Raw genomic sequence first — 19124 nt, forward strand, 5'->3', positions numbered from 1 at the left:
GTGTTTTATATGCAGGATGTCACTTCATCCTCACAACCCCTTGAGGGAGATTTTATTATTGTTCCTATTTACAGACTAGAAGACCAAGGCTTAAATTTGTAAAACAATACAGAGATACCAGTAGCAGTGATGAAAGCGAACTCCCATCTGTCTGATGTCAAGTCAAGCTATTAACAAATACACAATACTACCTCTCAAGAAAACAGGAAGCAGAGGCAACCCACCCCCAAACAAAAACAACTAAGAAGCAAAGAGTATTGTAAATAGATAATACCAGAGAACAGAAATACATGCTGTTAATAACAATGATCCTATGATACTTAAAACAAAAGATTAAACTACATTTTATACTATTTTCTCATGCAGACCAGACACAGAGAAATATTTAGTATAATTCAATAAGAAATCATATACACACACAAACACACACACACTTTAAAACTCAGTAGTTAAAGAAGGCCAGGCACAGTGGCTCATGCCTGTAATCCCAGCACTTTGGGAGGCTGAGGTGGGCTGATCATTTGAGACCAGGAATTTGAGACCAGCCTGGGCAACAGTGAAACCTTGTCTCTCCAAAAAATACAAAAATTAGATGGGCATAGAGGCACATGACTGTAATTCCAGCTGCTCGAGAGGCTGAGGCATGAGAATTGCTTGAACCTGGGAGGCAGAGGTGGCAGTGAGCCGAGATGGTGCCATTGAACTCCAGTCTGGGCGACAGAGCAAGACTCTTGTCTCAAAAAAAAAATTCTATTTAAGTTGAATTAAATCTAATTAAATAAAAATTCCTATGGGACATAAAAGAAGTTATTTACTATAAATGAATCCCATTCTTGCACAATGTCTTGTTAGCAATACTTTGTTGGTTATATTTATTCTATGTACTTAAAGCAGCAAGATACAAAGAATATAATGTCATTTCTATCAACATATTATCAGGCTTTATTAATTCTGATTAGACTACTTTCTAATTGGTAAGTTCTACACAACACTATGTGAAGAAGCACTAAATTTAAAAATTTTAAGTCCATCATAGGTTGACACTTTTATAAAATATAATAAATATGAAATGCAATAGTATTGTACTATTACATACCTGCAGTAATGCAATAATCTTTTTTATAAATAAAATAAATTACTAGAAAAATAAAAGGGGGGAAAACAAAATAGAAGCCAAAATTTCTATTATTTGGTTCTACAGACATAAAATCGCTCTATTCAATAACTATAAATGTTTCTAAAATCTTACCCTCAACTTCTGTATTTATCCCATCACTGGCTGGTAACAAAACATCACAGACTGGCACCAGTTCACAGGCAACACTTTAAGAAATACTGTTTAGATAAATCAAATACCCAGTATCTATGACTGAAGAGATTCAAATTTCACAAACCTGAACGGTTTCAAGCTAAGTCCTGTCTTTCGGAGAATTACTAACTGATGCTCCTGGGACCTCAAGGAACTAACTTCATTTCTCAGTGCCAAACTTCATTAGTTTGAAACACAGCAAGGCAGTAAGTAAGCAATGCTTATTCTGTTTTTGGCACCTGTATTTAAATCAACTCAAAACCTCTTTTTTCTTTCACATCGACAGTGTTCCATGGATCCTTCCTTGCACTGTGTGAAATGTGTGAGCAAATTCCTATTTCAGGATCTTGTGCTGTAAATGTTAAGAGTGGCATCACAAAGAATTATCATTATAAAGAAGAGTTCTATAGAACAAATGTCACTACAAGAGATGACCAAGGTGCCTGTGACTCAAGACCAAAAATATAAGTATTTCTTTTAGAGGAAGAATGTGGTTGCTGTTATGTTATAGGTTGAGAATAATAATTTTCTAGCTTAGAAAATGACCTTTATCTTCCCCTCTTCCTTCCTACCCACCTCAAATAAAAGAACACTTAAGATGAGCCATGAGCTAGCAAGAAAGGGATGATACTGGGTTCAGGCCAATTTTTTTTTTTTTTTTTTTTTGAGAGAGTCTCACTCTGTCACCCAGGCTGGAGTGCAGTGGTGTGATGTCGGCTCACTGCAACCTCTGACTCCTGGGTTCAAACAATTCTCTTGCCTCAGCCTCCCAAGTAGCTAGGATTACAGGAATGTGCCACCAAGCCCGGCTAATTTTTTTATTTTTAGTGGAGATGGTGTTTTGCCATGTTGGCCAGGCTGGTTTCGAACTCCTGACCTCGGGTTATCCTCCCACCTCGACCTCCAAAAGTGCTAGGATTACAGGCAGGAGCCACTGTGCCTGACACTAGCCAATTCTAATTTGCTAAATCACAGATCTTTACAATCTTTCATGCAGTGTATTACTGAAGTCTTCGGACTGCCCTGACAAATTGTTATTTCATGGAGTAAGTCCATAGGCGGTGCTATAAAGTCATTTGAAAAGGAGATTCTGCCAATAATTAGAAATACCCATCTGAAAGCTCATCTAAAATGAAGTCAGATTCACAAACTTCCTTTCTTAAATGCAGGGTGTTACATTCAAAATCAGGCATTTGTGGCATATGTAACAATCCTAATATGATAAACTAATTAGTTTGAACAATGAACTAATAAGCAATAGTTATCAATTCATTGTATAAGCAGTGAACTAATTCGTGAATGGAAGAACAAGCCGTTTATATCAAAGTCTTCAATGAGTAAAATTATTTCACATATTTATTACCCATTAGCACCATACAAATATTTAAATTATACAACTAAGTCAAGTATTTTGATAAACAAGTAGAAAAATTTTTAGAACTTAATTTGATTTAAGCACCAGTTTTCCCGAAGTATCTTCAACGCAATCAGATTCTAAGTTTGAGATGAGGATGCCATCCATTCCCGTAGACTTCATTATCTACCACTTCTGGGACACAGTGACTTGACTGGTTTTCTGGGAGTGGTGCTGCATTAGCAACCTCACCCCCTGTCTCTACTGACTGTGTCCCCAGAAAAAAGGGGTTCATTTTGGTCCCAGAAAGTAACTAATGATTATTGGGAAAACTTAACTTCTCAGGAACCACACCCCTCAGTGGTAGTTTTGAGTACCATAACCCAGAATTCTCACCTGATTACAAAGCCTAGGTTTTGGGTTTTTGTTTTTTTGTTTTTTTTGAGACAGAGTCTCGCTCTGTTGCCCAGACTGGAGTGCAGTGGCATGATCTCAGCTCACTGTAACATCTGCCTCCCGGGTTCCAGTGATTCTCTTGCCTCAGCCTCCTGAGTAGCTGAGATTACAAGTGTGCACCACTATATTCAGCTAATTTTTGTACTTTTAGTAGAGACGGGGTTTCACCATGTTGGTCAGGCTGGTCTCAAACTCTGGGGTTTTTTTTTTTTTTTTTGAGACAAGTTATCTATTGCCCAGGCTTGAGTGCTGTGGTATGACCATAGCTCACTCACTGCACCCTCAAACTCCTAGGCTCAAACAATCCTCCAGCCTCAGCCTCCCAAGCATCTGGGACTACAGGCATGCACAACCACACCTGGCTAATTTTTTTTTTTTAATTTTTTGTAGAGATGGGGTCTAGCTTTGTTGCCGAGGCTGGTCTGGAATTCCTGGGCTCACATAATCATCCCACATTGGCCTCCCAGCATGCTGGAATTACAGGCATGAGCCATTGTGCCCTGCCAATACCTAGTTTTCATCAACGGCAGTGGTTCTCAACATGGGTAGATTTTGCTCTCCATCCCCCAGGGGCACTTAAAGGGACATATGGCAATGTCTGGAGACATTCCGAGTTTTGACAACTAGAGTAGGTGTGAGGATTTTACCAGCATCTAGTGGGCAGAAGCCAAAGATGCCACTAAATGTCCTACAAATGCACAAGATAGCCCCCATCACAAAAGGTCAATAGAGTCACTGCTGGAAAACCCAGATCTGTGGTGTTATTTGCGCTCACCCTAAAATGACTAATTACCAGATCTTCTTTTTCAGAAACAACTATCAAGATATTTCTGGCAAGAATGTGATTACTGGACTCTACCACATCATTCTTATATTTACCTGAAAGGAATATAGGATGTATCTCCAAAGATTAATATTCTATATGCTTCTTCTGGAGTTCTCCCCAAGTATATAACCTATATTTGAAAAAAAAAGAAAAAGTCAATTTATTTCTAAATGAAGATACAGTGCTGTCACTGCGAAGTAAATTTTGTCCAATTCCCAACCAATCAAGCCGTGTTCTCCAGCCTTCCCCAAGAGCCTAGTAATCACCCAGAATCCTTTCCATAGATTTTTTTGTTTAAATCCTCCATTGTTGGTTTCTGTTGCTTGTAGTATGAGCCCTAACCAATAACTCTTCACAGCAACCTTTTGTAAGAAGCAAAGCATTTTAAAAACAGATTTTCCAAATCAAGATGGTAGATTCATCCCATGCTTTTACCTCCCCTCCTTCCTGAAAGTCCACTGAAATGACAACTAAGCAGTGTATAGGAGATGTGGATGGGGTTAGACTGGGATGAGTTGGAAAGAGACACAAAAGCACAACAGAAACTGTGATTAGCTCCATCCATGTAGGCGTAAGTGCTTGCAAGACCGAACAAGTTTACTATCAAACTGCACCTGTTTCCGACTCTCATTTGCTTCTTTTGCCTTTAGAACGATGCTATGCTTTGACTTTAATCTGGGAGAATACCTCAAGCATATTCTTCAGCATTTGAGGTCTATAATTGGTACTCCTTGCATTTCCAAAAAAAATTTTTCCCCTTGACATTTATTATTTGACTATACATAGGATTTTCGGTCTGTAGTCATTTCCTCTCGATAGTTCATAGACAATGTTCCAATGTCTTCTCGCCTCTAGTGTTACAGTAGTATTTTACGTCTAATATATCTCTGACTCCTCCTTACATGTAACCTGTTTGTTCTAGAAATCTGGAGTTTGAGACTTTCACCAGCATCTATCTAAATAAGTCCTCTCCCTATCCCTTATTACGTTTGCCTGGGACTTCAGAATCTTCCTGCATGGCACTTTTAACTCATGGATGGAAGGCTGGGGTGACGGGGAACTGGGGGGAGACATAGCATTAAATCTGGCACACATATTATCACTAAAATTAGGTTGAATTCCAAAGATTACTTCAGGGAAATATATTTTAAATTTCACTAACAAAAGAAGAAATCACTAAAGAAAGTTAATTGCAAACTTTTCATCTCTATTACTTAACATGATACATGTGACCTGTTTCCTCAACCAAATGGGAAGCATTCTGAAATTGGGACCCATGTCTTATGGTTTCATTACACAGCAGTCCAATTCACTGATTTACTTAGCTGAATCCAAATCTACTTACAATAGTTAGGAAAATTTAAACTTTTAAATAAAAATTAATATCAATGTGAAAGTACTACTGAAGTACTACTGGACTAAGAAAAATTTTTCAAAACTCAAAAATCCAGCAAGGATCTTAGAAACGCAGAAACAGACATAACCTAAAACTAGTCATAAGCACTGACTCAGCTTTCAAAGGGCATTTCACCAATTTTCTGATTTAAGACTCATAAATGGAAAATTTTCCCAATGTCTGGCCTGTTCCTGTTTCATCTTTTTTTTTTTTTGAGCTGGAGTTTCACTCTTGTCATCCAGGTTAGAGTCCAATGGTGCGATCTTGGCTCACTGTACTATGCCTCCTGGGTTTAAGCAATTCTCTTGCCTCAGCCTCCCAAGTAGCTGGAACTATAGATGTGCACAACCATGCCCGGCTAGTTTTTTGTATTTTTAGCAGAGACAGGGTTTTACCATGTTTGCCAGGCTGATCTCAAACTCCTGACCTCAGGTGATCCGCCCACCTTGACCTCTCAAAGTGCTGGTCTACACACAGACATGCACTTGAGCCACCACGCCTGGTCTACACATAGATCTTTTTAAGTATCAGCCTATAAGTTGACTTTATTTTATTATTTATTTGGAAAAGCATCATAACAACTACTTCATGAACATTAAAACATTAAAAATCCAGCCTGTTCTTTCCAGATTCCCTTGTTCCCTTCCAGTCTCCAATGTATCTATGCTTCTTCTTATACTTACCAGGTAACATAAGTCTTTTATTTTCTCCATTCTATTGTAAGACTTCCTAGCTGATTAAAACAACAACAGCAACAAAAACTGGCCGGGTATGGTGGCTCACACCTGTAATTCCAGCACTTTGGGAGGCCGAGTGGGCAGATCACAAGGTCAGGAGATTGAGACCATCCTGGTTAACACGGTGAAACCCCATCTCTAGTAAAAGTACAAAAAACTAGCCAGTCATGGTGGCAGGTGCCTGTAATCCCAGCTACTCGGGAGGCTGAGGCAAGAGAATCACTTGAACCCAGGAGGTGGAGATTGCAGTGAGCACACGTGTACACACACACACACACACACACACACACACACACAAAAACCCTAAACCCGAAAAAACAAAACCAAATAAAAAACACCTTGAAGCCAATGAGAATGAGAATAGGGGTTGATTCATTTGTGTACTAAAATGAAATCTAGAAACCTATTTTGGAATTTCTCAAAGCACCAATTTAAGATAGCATTTCCCGCTTGTGATTGTAGTTCTTTGGGTTCTTACATTAGTAAAATTGCAATGGTATTACTTTCTCCTAACTTTCACAACAAAAATAGTCTCTAATATATCAAGGACTGCAGTTTATCCTTGGAACACTAGTTCCATTCAAAGAACACAAGAACAATGTAACATTTTTCCCTGTGGGGGAAAAAACCCTGAATTCCTGATGATGAACTTTTTAAAAGACTGTCATTTAAAAATCCAGTTGCGAAATGCCTGCACATAAATAAAAAGTATAATTAGATAAACTGAAGGAAATTTACAGATGCAGAATAGATCCACTTACATAACTTATCAAAGACATATTTGCCAATCTATAACTTTTACCTTTTTTTATCTTTTTTGGCCAGGCATGAAGGAAGTAACTTTTACTTTTACACCTACTCATCTTGCCAATTCAAAAGGCCTTCCCAAATGAAATAATTCTAAATTTGTTACTGAAGAAGAATCCTATAAATGACTCCTACATTAACACAAATTCTCAGATTAGTAAACTGTAAAGTGATGCAACTGATGATCTATCAGCGTACTTCCAGCAGTCTGGACACGGCATTTCTCGAATTCTTCTGGTATATTTTCACGAGAAGCTATATATACAGAATGCCCACTCTAATTCCACAGTGCTAGTTAAGAACAGGAAGCAACAAATGATGACCAAGAAAGCTGCTGACCAGCTGTGATCGCCAGCTTCCCAGACAACACCAAAGAGTCACATCTGCTGGCATTTCCACCCTTGTGTGGTCCCGTCCCACAGTGAACTAGGTGCCCCGTGTCAAGAGCAGGATACTGTAGTAATAGGGTGTGACTTTGGAGGCTAGATTATAAAAGAGGTAGCTCCTGTCTTGCCTTCTCTTAGAACCCTTGCTCTGGGTACAGCAAGCTGTCATTTTGGGAGGATATTCAAGCAGCCCATATGGTATGGAAGTGAGGCCTCCTGCCAGCAATTGGCGCTAACCTGCCGGGCATGTGACTGAGCCCCCTTAGACATGGACCCTACAGGTGAGGGCTGCCGAGACACAATACAGAAACAGACCAGACCCATCCAAGTTAAGCAACTTCCAGATGCCTAACTCATAGACACGGTCTGAGACAACGTTTACTGTTGTTTTAAGTCACAAAGTTCTGCGGTAATTCACTAGGCAGCAATGGATAATACGGTAGCACACTCAATGAGTAAGGAAATGGCTGTTTCTGTTGAAAGTGAATAAACAAATACATGATGTGCCAGCACAGAGATGCGGCTTAAGAAGCACTGACTCTCTAGGATAAAGACTCACACACACTGTAGTTGAAAATAATATCTCTCACTCACACACACACACACACACACACACAGTGACTTAAAATGCTTGAGACTGGTGTGGTTTTTGAAGTCATGATACAAAGTTTTTTTTTGCTGAACAATACCTCAGACATTCCCACGACTTCCCACCACCCCCGTTTTCTAAAATCACCATCTGCACGGATGAGTCCCTGTGAGACCTTTGGACCCTCAAACGTTTCAAAACCTGGGAGGTATTGAACCAGCAGTGATGGAAGAACAAACAACTGAAGCAACAGGATCCCAACTGCATTACTTCTCCTTTCAATGTTTCAATGCTGACAAGCCCAGGCCTCAAATCATGAAAACCCACTTAGACATGTGCTTCCTTTTCCTATTCTTACTCGCAGGATTCCCAAGCTTTATTTATATACTTAGCCTCTGGTACAGTTTAGACACCCAAACATTACAGAAGTCATTATACCCTAGAGCTAAGAATGACAAAGGACATTGAAATTCCAACAACAAACTCGCAGCAGCCTGAGTAACCAGGAAATCCTGGAGAAATGTCACAATGTTTCCAGCACTTAAAGACTCTTGTGACTATTTTAATGTCAGCCAGATGATACAGTCTTTCCTACGCCAAAAACTTGATTATTTAAAAAAAAATCGCTCTCTCCAGATTAACATAGCGTGCTCACAAATCAATGCAAGTTGAAGATAGGCTACACAATCAACTGCTCAATAAAAAAGTTGAGCAGGGGAAAGAACACAGAGAATAAAAAAGTAAATAAGATAAAATCACTTTCATAGCTCCCACACAAAACCGGTAAGAAAAAAACTCTTGTCGCTAAAAAACAATCAGATGACCCTACATTTCAACAGTTTTAACTTTTAAAGTTACTTTAACACACACACACACACACACACACACACACACACACACGGAGTAGGTTGGCATAATGATACTCAATTTAGACAAACTGAAACTGGAAGTTTAGAGTAGCAAACATATATCGACCAAGTCTGCTAATAAAAATAGTGAATTGGCCCTGGGAATGAGTGTACGTTTGAGTGGTAGTAACATTTTTTAAAGACAAAGTAAAAAATCTTGATTTCTAAAAAACTGAAATCTCCTAATTTTTAACCATAGAGGAAAAAACCCACACTATTTATAATACTCTGTTTTTCATAAAACTGGCAGGTTACAACTTTACAGACCTTGGCATCAACTGCTCATCCAAGATCACACAGTCTTATCACTGATGGAAGAGGGCCTACTCCTCAGGCCTTATTTATAGACAGGAACCCATCCTATCTAAAACAAGGACCGGAACAAGGATGGGACCCAAAATTCCCAAAAGCCTAATGGATCTGTAGTCAAAGATCTTAAGCCATCAGAGAACCATCTCTCTTCACTTTTTCCCCAAGTTAATAGCACCCAGCAAGCACCACAAGCAGTGGAAACGCCTGTGAGAAGCCCTCGGGTGGCAAGGGAAGTCAAACTGTGATGCAGTCTGAGCAGGGCAGCCAGCTGCCTCCCACAGGCCGGCTCAAGGCAGCAGTGGCTTCCCACTGAGGGCCTGTGCCATCCCTTTGCTCAGCCCAGTGTGCCTCACACTAGCTGGGGCATGGCTGCTACTGGCAGTTGCCTCGTGCTGGTTGCCCTACCTTTCACAGACACCCAGGAAGGGTGTTATGACCTCGTTCTGTCCTTGGGCCTCTGCTGTCCCATCTGGGCAGCTGTTTGCTGAACTGGATTCTTACCCACTGCATCGAGATCCTCACTCTCTGCGCCCTTGTCCTCCCCACTGATCCCTTCCCTCGAGGCACCTTAACCCAGCACTGGCTATTCTGAGTCCAAGATAATGAAATCATTTAAAAAGTGGGGCCACAGATTCAAAAGATCATCATTAAATAACAAAGTCCCTGACCAGGCTCTCATAACTGTAGAGGCAATCTCAAATTCAGTGCGATTTCGAATTCTACTCTGAGACTGCTGAGTTAATACATTCTTAGAATTTAATTAGTATCATCATTTTCAACATAAATGCTTACAAGGTAAGCCATTCTAATAGTTATAAAAACTGCTTAAACATAAAAATAATAATACAGAGTGATAAATTCTTAACAGGGAACCTACATGTTACAATTAGCTCCACCAAAGTAATCTATTAAACATTAGAGGAAAGCAAAGTTGCAAGCTGTGTGCCAAAAGTTTGCTTGTCATTTATTTTACACACAAAATGCTTCGTATTTACTTTACACAAAAAATATTTTAGAAGGCTGGGCGCAGTGGCTCACGCCTGTAATCCCAGCACTTTGGGAGGCTGAGGCAGGTGGATCACAAGGTTAGGTGTGTTCAAGACCACTCTGATCAACATGGTGAAACCTTGTCTCTACTAAAAATACAAAAATTAACTGGGCATGGTGGCACGCGCCTGTAATCCCAGCTACTTGGGAGACTGAGGTAGGAGAATCACTTGAACGCGGGAGGCAGAGGTTGCAGTGAGCCGAGTTCACGCCACTGCACTCCAGCCTGGGCGACAGAGCGAGACCCCGTTAAAAAAAAAAAAAAAAGGTTTTAGAAACGGTGGTTAATTTACCAAGCTAACCTCAAAAGTACATTTAACCTACAGAAGAGACAAATATCATATATCTTCAGAAAATCTTACTGCTGTGGCAAGAAGATGTAACCAAAGTAGAAAGACAAATACCGTATGTTCTCGCTCATATGTAGGAGCTAAGTGAGTTGATCTCATGGAGGCCAAGAGTAGAACAAGGGCCACCAGAGGCTGGGAAGGGCATGTGTGGTCAGGGGGAGTGAGGAGAGGTTGGTTAGTTGGTACAAACGTACAGTTAGAAGAAATAAGTTCTAATGTTGGATAGCACAGTACGGTGACTATAGTTTACAATAACTTACTGTGTATTTCAAAATAGAAAGGAAGATTTGGAATGCTCTCAACACAGAGAAATGACGAATGTTTGAGGTGATGGATACCCCAACTGCCCTAATCTGGCTGTCACACATTATATGCATTTATCAAACTATCACATATACCCCATAAATATGTATCAATAAAAAAAGTTTAAAATTGTATGTAAACATAAAACATATGTACACAACACACATCTGTACATATACATATACATGTGCACATGTCCTGTTTCTATAAACATAAAAGCTTCTTTTTAAAAGATTTTTCTAAATTTCTCAAGAGTGTAAATATGGATTTTGTGTATGACATTTTTACAACAAAATTAACAAAACAAAATTTCAAACTTTAATTTTCAAAAGCCTCTTTTTATTACAAATTTGTTTTGAAAAGCATTTACTTTTCCACTTAAAATTTGACCTTTACTTTTAAATGACAGGTTAAGTATTATTACCCCACAATCTGGCTAGGTCATAGCCACTAACTGAAAACAGGGCAGTAAACTTACTATTTTGTAAAACAATACAGTATGTTTACCTTTTTGTAAATAAGCAAACAAACAAAAACTCAAGTCATCTTTTATATTTTTCAACTCTTACAGTGCCACAGAAGATTTTTAGCTTTATTCTAATTTGTTACCGAAGAGTCTACCATTCAGATAACTGAATGGGAAAGCCATTTACCAGGCTGCCTGAAGTGCAATACTTTGAAATACAATGAAGACAAATGAGTACTCAACTCGCTCTTATCACTTCTCATAACACACAAGATGCCTGACCATCTGTCAAAAGGACGGATTGCCAGCATGTCAGTTTATATTTTACACATTTGTGAAGCCGCACCTCTTTGGTTTTTAAGATAAATAATAAATATGACACTTTATTTCCATGCCACAAAGGATTATCTCAAACTCTCTGCCCATCCCACATTAGGTCCTTCTGTGTATACAAGGATGAAGGAAACACAGTTCCTTTCAGAAGCCCTGAATTTAAAAGGGATTGATAAAAATAAACAGAGTCAGTCTATTTGGAATATTTCCTTCCTAAGGATTCTTTCTCCAGATTTTTTTGGTTTTGTTTTAACATTATCATGCCAAGTCAAACAATAAAGAGCCTGACTAGCTCCAAATTTCCAGACAACTCCAGAAAAGGTTATCAAGGATGCAGATCAATTTATAGGGAACTACCGCTCATCTCTACAATTCTTTAACCAGAGGATTTAATATATTTTAACCAGATCAAAGCTTCACTTACTTTGATGTTTTTTCTTTTGAGGTATCCTTATTATACCTTGACACTGCTTTTCTACTATTAATACATTTCCTTTTCTTAGAAGTTTTTCTCCTGCTTCCCTGCCTATCAACATTACAGCTCCAAATTCCTATTTTAGCAGCCAGCTATGGCTGCAAAGGCTTCTGTCACAGCCAAGAGCTATAATCCTCCTGCTAAGCTAGCTTCTCACTGGGTAGAGTAATGAATGTGAGTGAAGATCCAGATTTGCTTGCCTGGCACTTCCCTAACCAATCAAATCAATACTAACCTGAGGGTGTGAAATCCTGGAAGGATTTCTAACTCTAAAGTATATTAACTACAGAAATATAAACTTCTGTTGGCCAAAATACAATCATAAACAAAGTCAAAAAAAGGCCAACCTAATACTGGAAACAAATATGCCAAAAAATTTTCAATAAATATGTCAAGGGGTTGTTGTTTGTTCACTAGTAGTTTAAAAACAACAGCAACAAGACTTAAAAAGAGCAATTTCTTATTTATAAACTTATCACATGTTCTGTTTCTGTTTTTAAGACAACCCTGACTGAGTTCCCACCATGCCCACAGCCACCTTCAGCAGGGTTCTTCACACTGTACTCACTGTGCCTGGCTCCTCAAGACCCTACCATCTCAGGGATATCTCATCTGACCGGAGACAATGACTAATCTAGAAGTGGCCCAGCCTGGCCCCTCTGCTTTGCAGTTCCACTCAGGAGCACTCTATCCTAGATGGAACTTCAGACTTTGTCTTGTGCAGTGTAAAGGCAAGATCCGCAAAGAAGGGTTGAAATTTTTTCTGTCATAGAGTGATACATTTTGAACAGGGAACCTACATGTTACAATTAGCTCCACCAAAGTAATCTATTAAACATTACAGGAAAGCAAAGTTGCAAGCTATGTGCCAAAAGTTTGCTTGTATCATTTATTTTACACACAAAATGCTTGGCATTTACTTTACACAAAAAAATATTTTAGAAATAGGTAGCCCTCAAAAGTACATTTAACCTATAGAAGAGATAAATATCATGTATCTTCAAAAAATCTTCCTGCTGTGGCAGGAAGATATAACCAAAGTTGAAAGACAAATACCATATGTCCTCACTCACATATAGGAGGTAAGTGAGTTGATCTCATGGAAGCCAGGAGTAGAACAAGGGCCACCAGAGGCTGGGAAGGGCCATTTCTCCAGGGTTCCTTTAATATTTTATGAATCTCAAGAATTCTGGCTGAATCCCTTTTTTTATAAAGCTGTCACGATTTATTTTAATCCGTGAGGTTCCTCTCCCCAGTGACTGGCCAAATAACAGGACCAAACGTCCCAGTTAAAACACCCACTTTTCCATACTCTTTTCTTTCTTGGAGCCATACATAGACTTTTCTTTTTCTTTCCTTTTTTTTTTTTTTTGAGACAGAGTTGCCCAGGCTGGAGTACAGTGGCACAATCTCGGCTTACCGCAACCTGTGCTGCCCAGGTTCAAGCGAGTTTCCTGCTTCAGCCTCCCTAGTAGCTGGGATTACAGGCACCTGCTCTACGCCTGGTAAGATGATGAAACCCGATCTCTATGAAAACTTTCTTCTTTTTAAATTTTTTAATTTTTAAAGGATTTTGCTGTAAGCACAAGAAACACCAAGAGAGGTTTGGGAGAAAGGAAAACACCGATACATCTGGGTAAGCTTAAAAAAAAAAATTTTAATAGAATCTATAACCTATGTTTAACACTTTCAGAGATGATAACAAAATTTAAAGTTTTCTCAGAAACTTTTTTTTTTTGGAGACAAAAGTCTAACTCACTGTCGCCCAGGCTGGAGTGCAGTGGCATAATCTCAGCTCAGGACAATTTCCACCTCCCGGATTCAAGGGATTCTCCTGCCTCAGCTTCCCAAGTAGCTGGGATTACAAGCATGTCCCACCACAAGCGATTAATTTTTGTATTTTTAATAGAGACAGGGTTTCACCATGTTGGCCAGACTGGTCTGGTACTCCTGACTTCGAGTGATCCACCCACCTAGGCCTCCCAATCAGAAACATTTAATTCAACTACTTTTGGGAGCATAAAGAGGAAATCAAAACAACGACCTTAATCACTGCTGTTAATGATAGACCCTAAACATAAAAAAGAAAATTATTACATTTTGAGGTGCGATTTCAACTAGTACCACCAACTTTTGGACTAGTCTTTGTAAATTCCAGATTATCAAACTATACTCCAGAAAATAATTTTGAAAGGGTCCAGTAAGGCATGCCAGAGATAAGGAGCAAGCTAGAAGTGGGGAAGGAAAAACTTAAAGAGCTCCAAAACAACCCTTTTTTTCAAGTCTAGGAGCAAGTAACTATTACACTGATGGTGGGGTAGGGGTGGAAGAAACATCCCCTGGCTACTCCCCACGGAACAGAGTAGTCAACTTTCTTAACCTCACACACATGCGGGTCCTACTCTAGAGGAGTTCTAAGCTGGCTCTGGAAAAATTGCAGCTTTCAGGCCCCCTACAGATGAATCCACTGGGTGCCAAATAAAATGTGACTCTTCAAAAAATAAATCTCTTCTATCATATTTACAAATAAATGAAATTCACAACTCGTATGTAAATACTGCTATTCCAAAGCATGTTTCCAATGATCCAAATGAAGCACCTGATGGCACATGTATGTAATCTGTGCAGTATGCAACCCATCTTCCAACAACACTGACATGCCACGGCCTCCTGCTAGATGTTTACATGAGAAAGGATATGATGTTAATTAGAGGGAAAATGCCTAGATTCAAATTTTATAAAGCACTCGAATGACATGCCTTCATTTTTAAAAACATTGTTTAGAAAATTAATATTGGGGTCCTGACCCCAATAAGATGATTTTACAACTGACTAAATGGATCATGAATGAATAGAAATAGCTTTGGAGCCTTATTTTCCAACCTTAAGTGCCATAAAACATAAACCTTTGCCAAAGCAGTTGGCCACTTAAAAAAAGAAATACTTTTTTTCTCAGCAGTTTTAGGTTCACAGCACAATTAAGTGGAAGGTACAGGAGATCTCTCAACTACCCACTCCTTCCACAGATGCACAGCCTCCTTGAGTTGGTCAATTTTTTAAAAGCAAAAAACATGTTCTTTCTGAAAAGAAATCAAGACATTATCTTGATTTCAAAACTCTAACTGCAAATGTAAAGAACCACTGTTGTGTGCATTTTCATGCATACAAGAGGAAAACAAATACTTACCATGTAGCATCCAACAAGGAAGGCAGCATTTGCTTGCTTTCTCTGATCAGAGCCGGTAAAATGAACAATTTTCTTCCTTAACATTGTAATGGACTGCATAAAAGTAAACAGTTGTTAGTATTTTCTTTTTAATTTCAAGTCTTCTACAATTTCATTTTGTAATGAAGATGAATTTCAAATCCCACAATGTATAACCATTCATTTTATTAGCAAGACCTTTGAAAAGATTAACGTTGATACCCAAAAATACCACATATCTTCCCATAAAAAGGCACATTCTGGGGTGAGAACGGACATACAATTAGAGGAGAGGGGAGGGGACATGAATGGATACATGCTTAAAGCACAGGCTGCCTCTGAAAGAGGAAAGCAAGCATGGTGGAAGAGATCACCTTTCCTTCCGTTTGGTTTTTAAAGAAATCTGTCCCCAAAACCTTCGAATTAAAATAAAAAGGTATACGGGATGGTCTGCACTGTCATAAGCTAGGGCAGTGAATAACCAGGGGAGGGGTGTGCAGAGCCAGGAACTGGAAGACAGCACGGAAGGCTGCTGTGGGTGCTGCCAGTGCACTGCTCCTGACCTGGTGAAAAGATAATCATTACGTATATTCCACTTGTGAAAGTTCACAGAGCTCCAGATCCATGATGTGTACATATTTCTATATATATGTTAAAAAGGATTGTGTGTGTGTGTGTGTGTGTGTGTGTGTGTGTGTATGGGGATATTAAAAAGTTAAATATAAAATGGTACAGAATTAAAAAAAAAACAAAAAACCATGATTAGTTAGCACATCCCCAGCTGTATTTCATTAACGTGAGTAGACGCAGGTTCAGGTCAGGATAAGGAACAGGATATAATCAGCTCAAAAAGCATGTATTTCTTGGCTTCTGTAAGTCAGTGTTTCAACGTTCTAGTGTTTCAATGATGAAAGTGTACATATTTTCCTCTAGTTGTTTGCATGGAGAAAGAGATCCAAGTTGATTTAAAAAACGACGACAAAAACAAAAACACACCAGCCACTGGGCAGCACGAGCACAAGACACTCTCCATCCAGACTCTTGATACACCTTTATCACTATTAATTGAATATGCAGTAATATGTCAATCAGATTGGACAGTCAATCAGGTTGGTAGCATGCTACCAACATGCTACAAGTTGTTCTGGTAAATGATTTAAAAAGAGAAAAAAAAAAGCTGATACATTTTTAGTTGACCCGAAGACTAAAAGTCCGCAGATGGCTGAGTACAGGGAAAAAAAAAATTTTTTTTCCAAAATTAAAGCAAAGGAACAAATGTTGGGAGAAGAGAGAATTATTTTTAGCTTCCTAGCCTGCACGAAACAAAAGATCTGCCACTGGCAACTGGAAAAAGGAGGGAGAACCCAAATGCACAAGGCCATAAATAGTTATATTCCTATTTAAGAAAGGCAAAAAAGAAGAGTCTCCTGCTCTGTAGCAATATGTAGTGAATATAGCTTTGATACTCAAGGAAAAACAACTGCCTTACCCATAAATGTTTAATTAAAGCATGTTAAAATTCTAATTAAAAATAAATTGTATTTCCTATCTGTAGTAGTCTGATAAGCAAAGGTTCTTTTTTTTTTTTTAAGTGCCCTTCCCAAAAAGCAGTATTTTCTAGTTGAGAATTTACAGTGACTGATTTGGAACTGCTGCTAAGTAGTATGTACACACTTCCTACCATGCATGACCAACAATTCAGTGTTTTACATACATGAATGGGGTCTAAGTTCAAACCAATACAAATATACCTGTGTAACTCTCAGTGATACAGCTTTAAGGATGTGCTTTTTGCCCTAGATTCTCATGTCCCTTAATCATATGTATAAAGGATCATGTAGCACAATATCATGGGAATTTCAAAACAGGAGAGAAAGTAAGATGAGCCCATCTTCCTTGTTAGTTTGCTAGCACTCCCCATCAAAAGGAAGCCAGAAAGAACAATGGCCAGAGCAAGGGAAGAATTTCTCTTGTTAGGTTTCAGTTCTATTAGGTCAAACAATAGGGGGTTCACTTAATTAACTGATTCCCACTTTGGCTTTTCAAGTATTTAAGCATCACTAACTCAAACTAGAACCAAATGACCCAAACTTGAACTGTTCTTTCAAAACTCTATAAAACAAATAGATACACTATGATCTTATAAAACAAAAAACCACGTGCATGTCCCAAACACCACTGCAGTGAAAAACATGGCATTTCCTTTTTAAAAATAGAGATGGTTTCCTTACTTTTGTCCCCCAGATCAAGCAAATAATGATCATTTAAGTCAAATCTTAAAAACTTTACCTTCAATTTCTTATTTATCTTGCAACAATATCTGTAAACCATTGCCAGATTGAGCGGTCCAAAATCTGCGTAGAAGCTTTAAAAATGAAAAATAAAACTATGTATGTACATTCTAGATGCTCTGAATGTAAATGCCTATTTTGGGTCAACAAGATCAAATTAAGATGAGTAAGCACATACCAGACTGTTAGGGGCCAATACAACCTAAAGGTACTGTTTTACTAGTGGAAGACTATTCTTGTAAACAACACCTATTTTTAAATGCCACGAGTACTATAATGCCTAAATCTAACCTCAATGAACATGAACATACTTTCTAAATTTAAAAGGCTGTTTTTCCATACATATCTCCAAGAGCAAAACCACAATATCTTACTTAGTACACATTTATATCTCATTGTAGTATAAACATTAGACAAGCAAATCTAAATGGTTAAGTTTAGGGAGGTTCTCTTTTTTCCTCTAAAGGTTTATTTTATTACCACAGGTGAAAAACAAGCATCCTGTAATCAGCAATCAATAAATTTATAATTTCCCCAGGCTGTCCCATTTATAACCATACCTTCAGATTCTTCAAAAAAAAAAAAAAAAGTTACACTCTTTTAAAAAGCAATACTTACTTCTCATATTCAAGTTCATTATCTATGCTGAAATAATGTACATTTGATGCACTCTTTGGTCTGCTGTAGAGAATGGCAAAACAAAGGCGATCTGAAATGGAAAAATTGCAATGTTCCTTCCTGCAGGTTATAAAAAACGTTTTATATATCATGACACAACTCTTTTCAGATGAAGTCAATTTTTCATTTTTTTCCATGCATGTTTCAGATGGTAGGGGTGGTAATGGGTAATTACAAAATATTCTGGCTACTTGGGTGGGTAATAATGAGCACATTTTAAAAAGAGAAACTGCCTTTAACCTAAGTTTCAAAAGTGGTGGCTTTTCATGTAGTGATGTATTTCTAAACGAACCTATTTTCGTAAAAGTTTAGCTCCCCTGGATTAAGACATTTCAGCAAACTGCAGCATGCATGTGATGGCTGGCATCAACCTTGTAAGTTTCTAGATGAATTTCACTTTTTTCAAGACATCCTAAAAAGTCGATTTGGTAAGAAACTATTTTTTTCTTAAAGAGAAAGAATGCTTTCAAAATTGCTTCAAAATTACTACTTACAGCTATAGAACAAACCATATGTTTCTCCAACTGTTCTTTGGGATCACTACTGTCTAACTTGGAATCACTACTTCAGTATTTTCACAATTAGACAAATTACCATTAAAACAGAAGCAATGAGAGGTCTCTGCATGATGAGTCTGAGATGAACTTGTGTTGCATAAACGCAGTTAGGCTGCTGTGAGGTTTAGCAAGAATGGTAATGAGTAGTTAAGAGTCAGGAGGCTCCACCCTTCTTCTTGCCTAAAAATCCTCGGGTGAAATCAAGTCATCCACAATACCTAATAATAATGCCAGTGGTGCTAGGAAAAAACTTACACTCACAACGTGGCAAAATCAAGTACAGCCTTTAAAATATATATACTTTCAGCAGAGTCAGCTGGCACCCTCTCTCCAAATGGT

The 19124-nt window shown here is 38.4% G+C and overlaps 1 protein-coding gene across 8 annotated transcripts in view; it reads right to left on the minus strand.

Annotated features, from left to right (window-relative positions):
• CDC14B (cell division cycle 14B) overlaps positions 1-19124 on the minus strand; it is a 108573-nt gene that overhangs the window by 46304 nt on the left and 43145 nt on the right. For 7 of the 8 annotated variants that reach the window (XR_002479613.2, XM_021677116.2, XM_021677113.2 and 4 more), the window contains exons 2-5: positions 18169-18259; positions 17549-17624; positions 15242-15334; positions 3999-4075 (exon numbers count right to left, since the gene is read on the minus strand). Coding sequence is in view for 7 of the 8 variants with exons in the window: in XM_021677116.2 (XP_021532791.1) it covers positions 3999-4075; positions 15242-15334; positions 17549-17624; positions 18169-18259 (337 nt within the window). In the remaining variant the exon portion in view is untranslated. Of the gene's footprint in view, positions 1-3998; positions 4076-15241; positions 15335-17548; positions 17625-18168; positions 18289-19124 lie in introns of all 8 variants that reach the window. The other variant, XM_021677119.2, reaches the window with a different exon arrangement.

This window comes from Aotus nancymaae, unplaced genomic scaffold (genome assembly GCF_030222135.1).
Source record: "Aotus nancymaae isolate 86718 unplaced genomic scaffold, 86718_ANA_hifiasm-v0.15.2.pri h1tg000041l, whole genome shotgun sequence".
Taxonomy (NCBI): Eukaryota; Metazoa; Chordata; class Mammalia; order Primates; family Aotidae; genus Aotus; species Aotus nancymaae.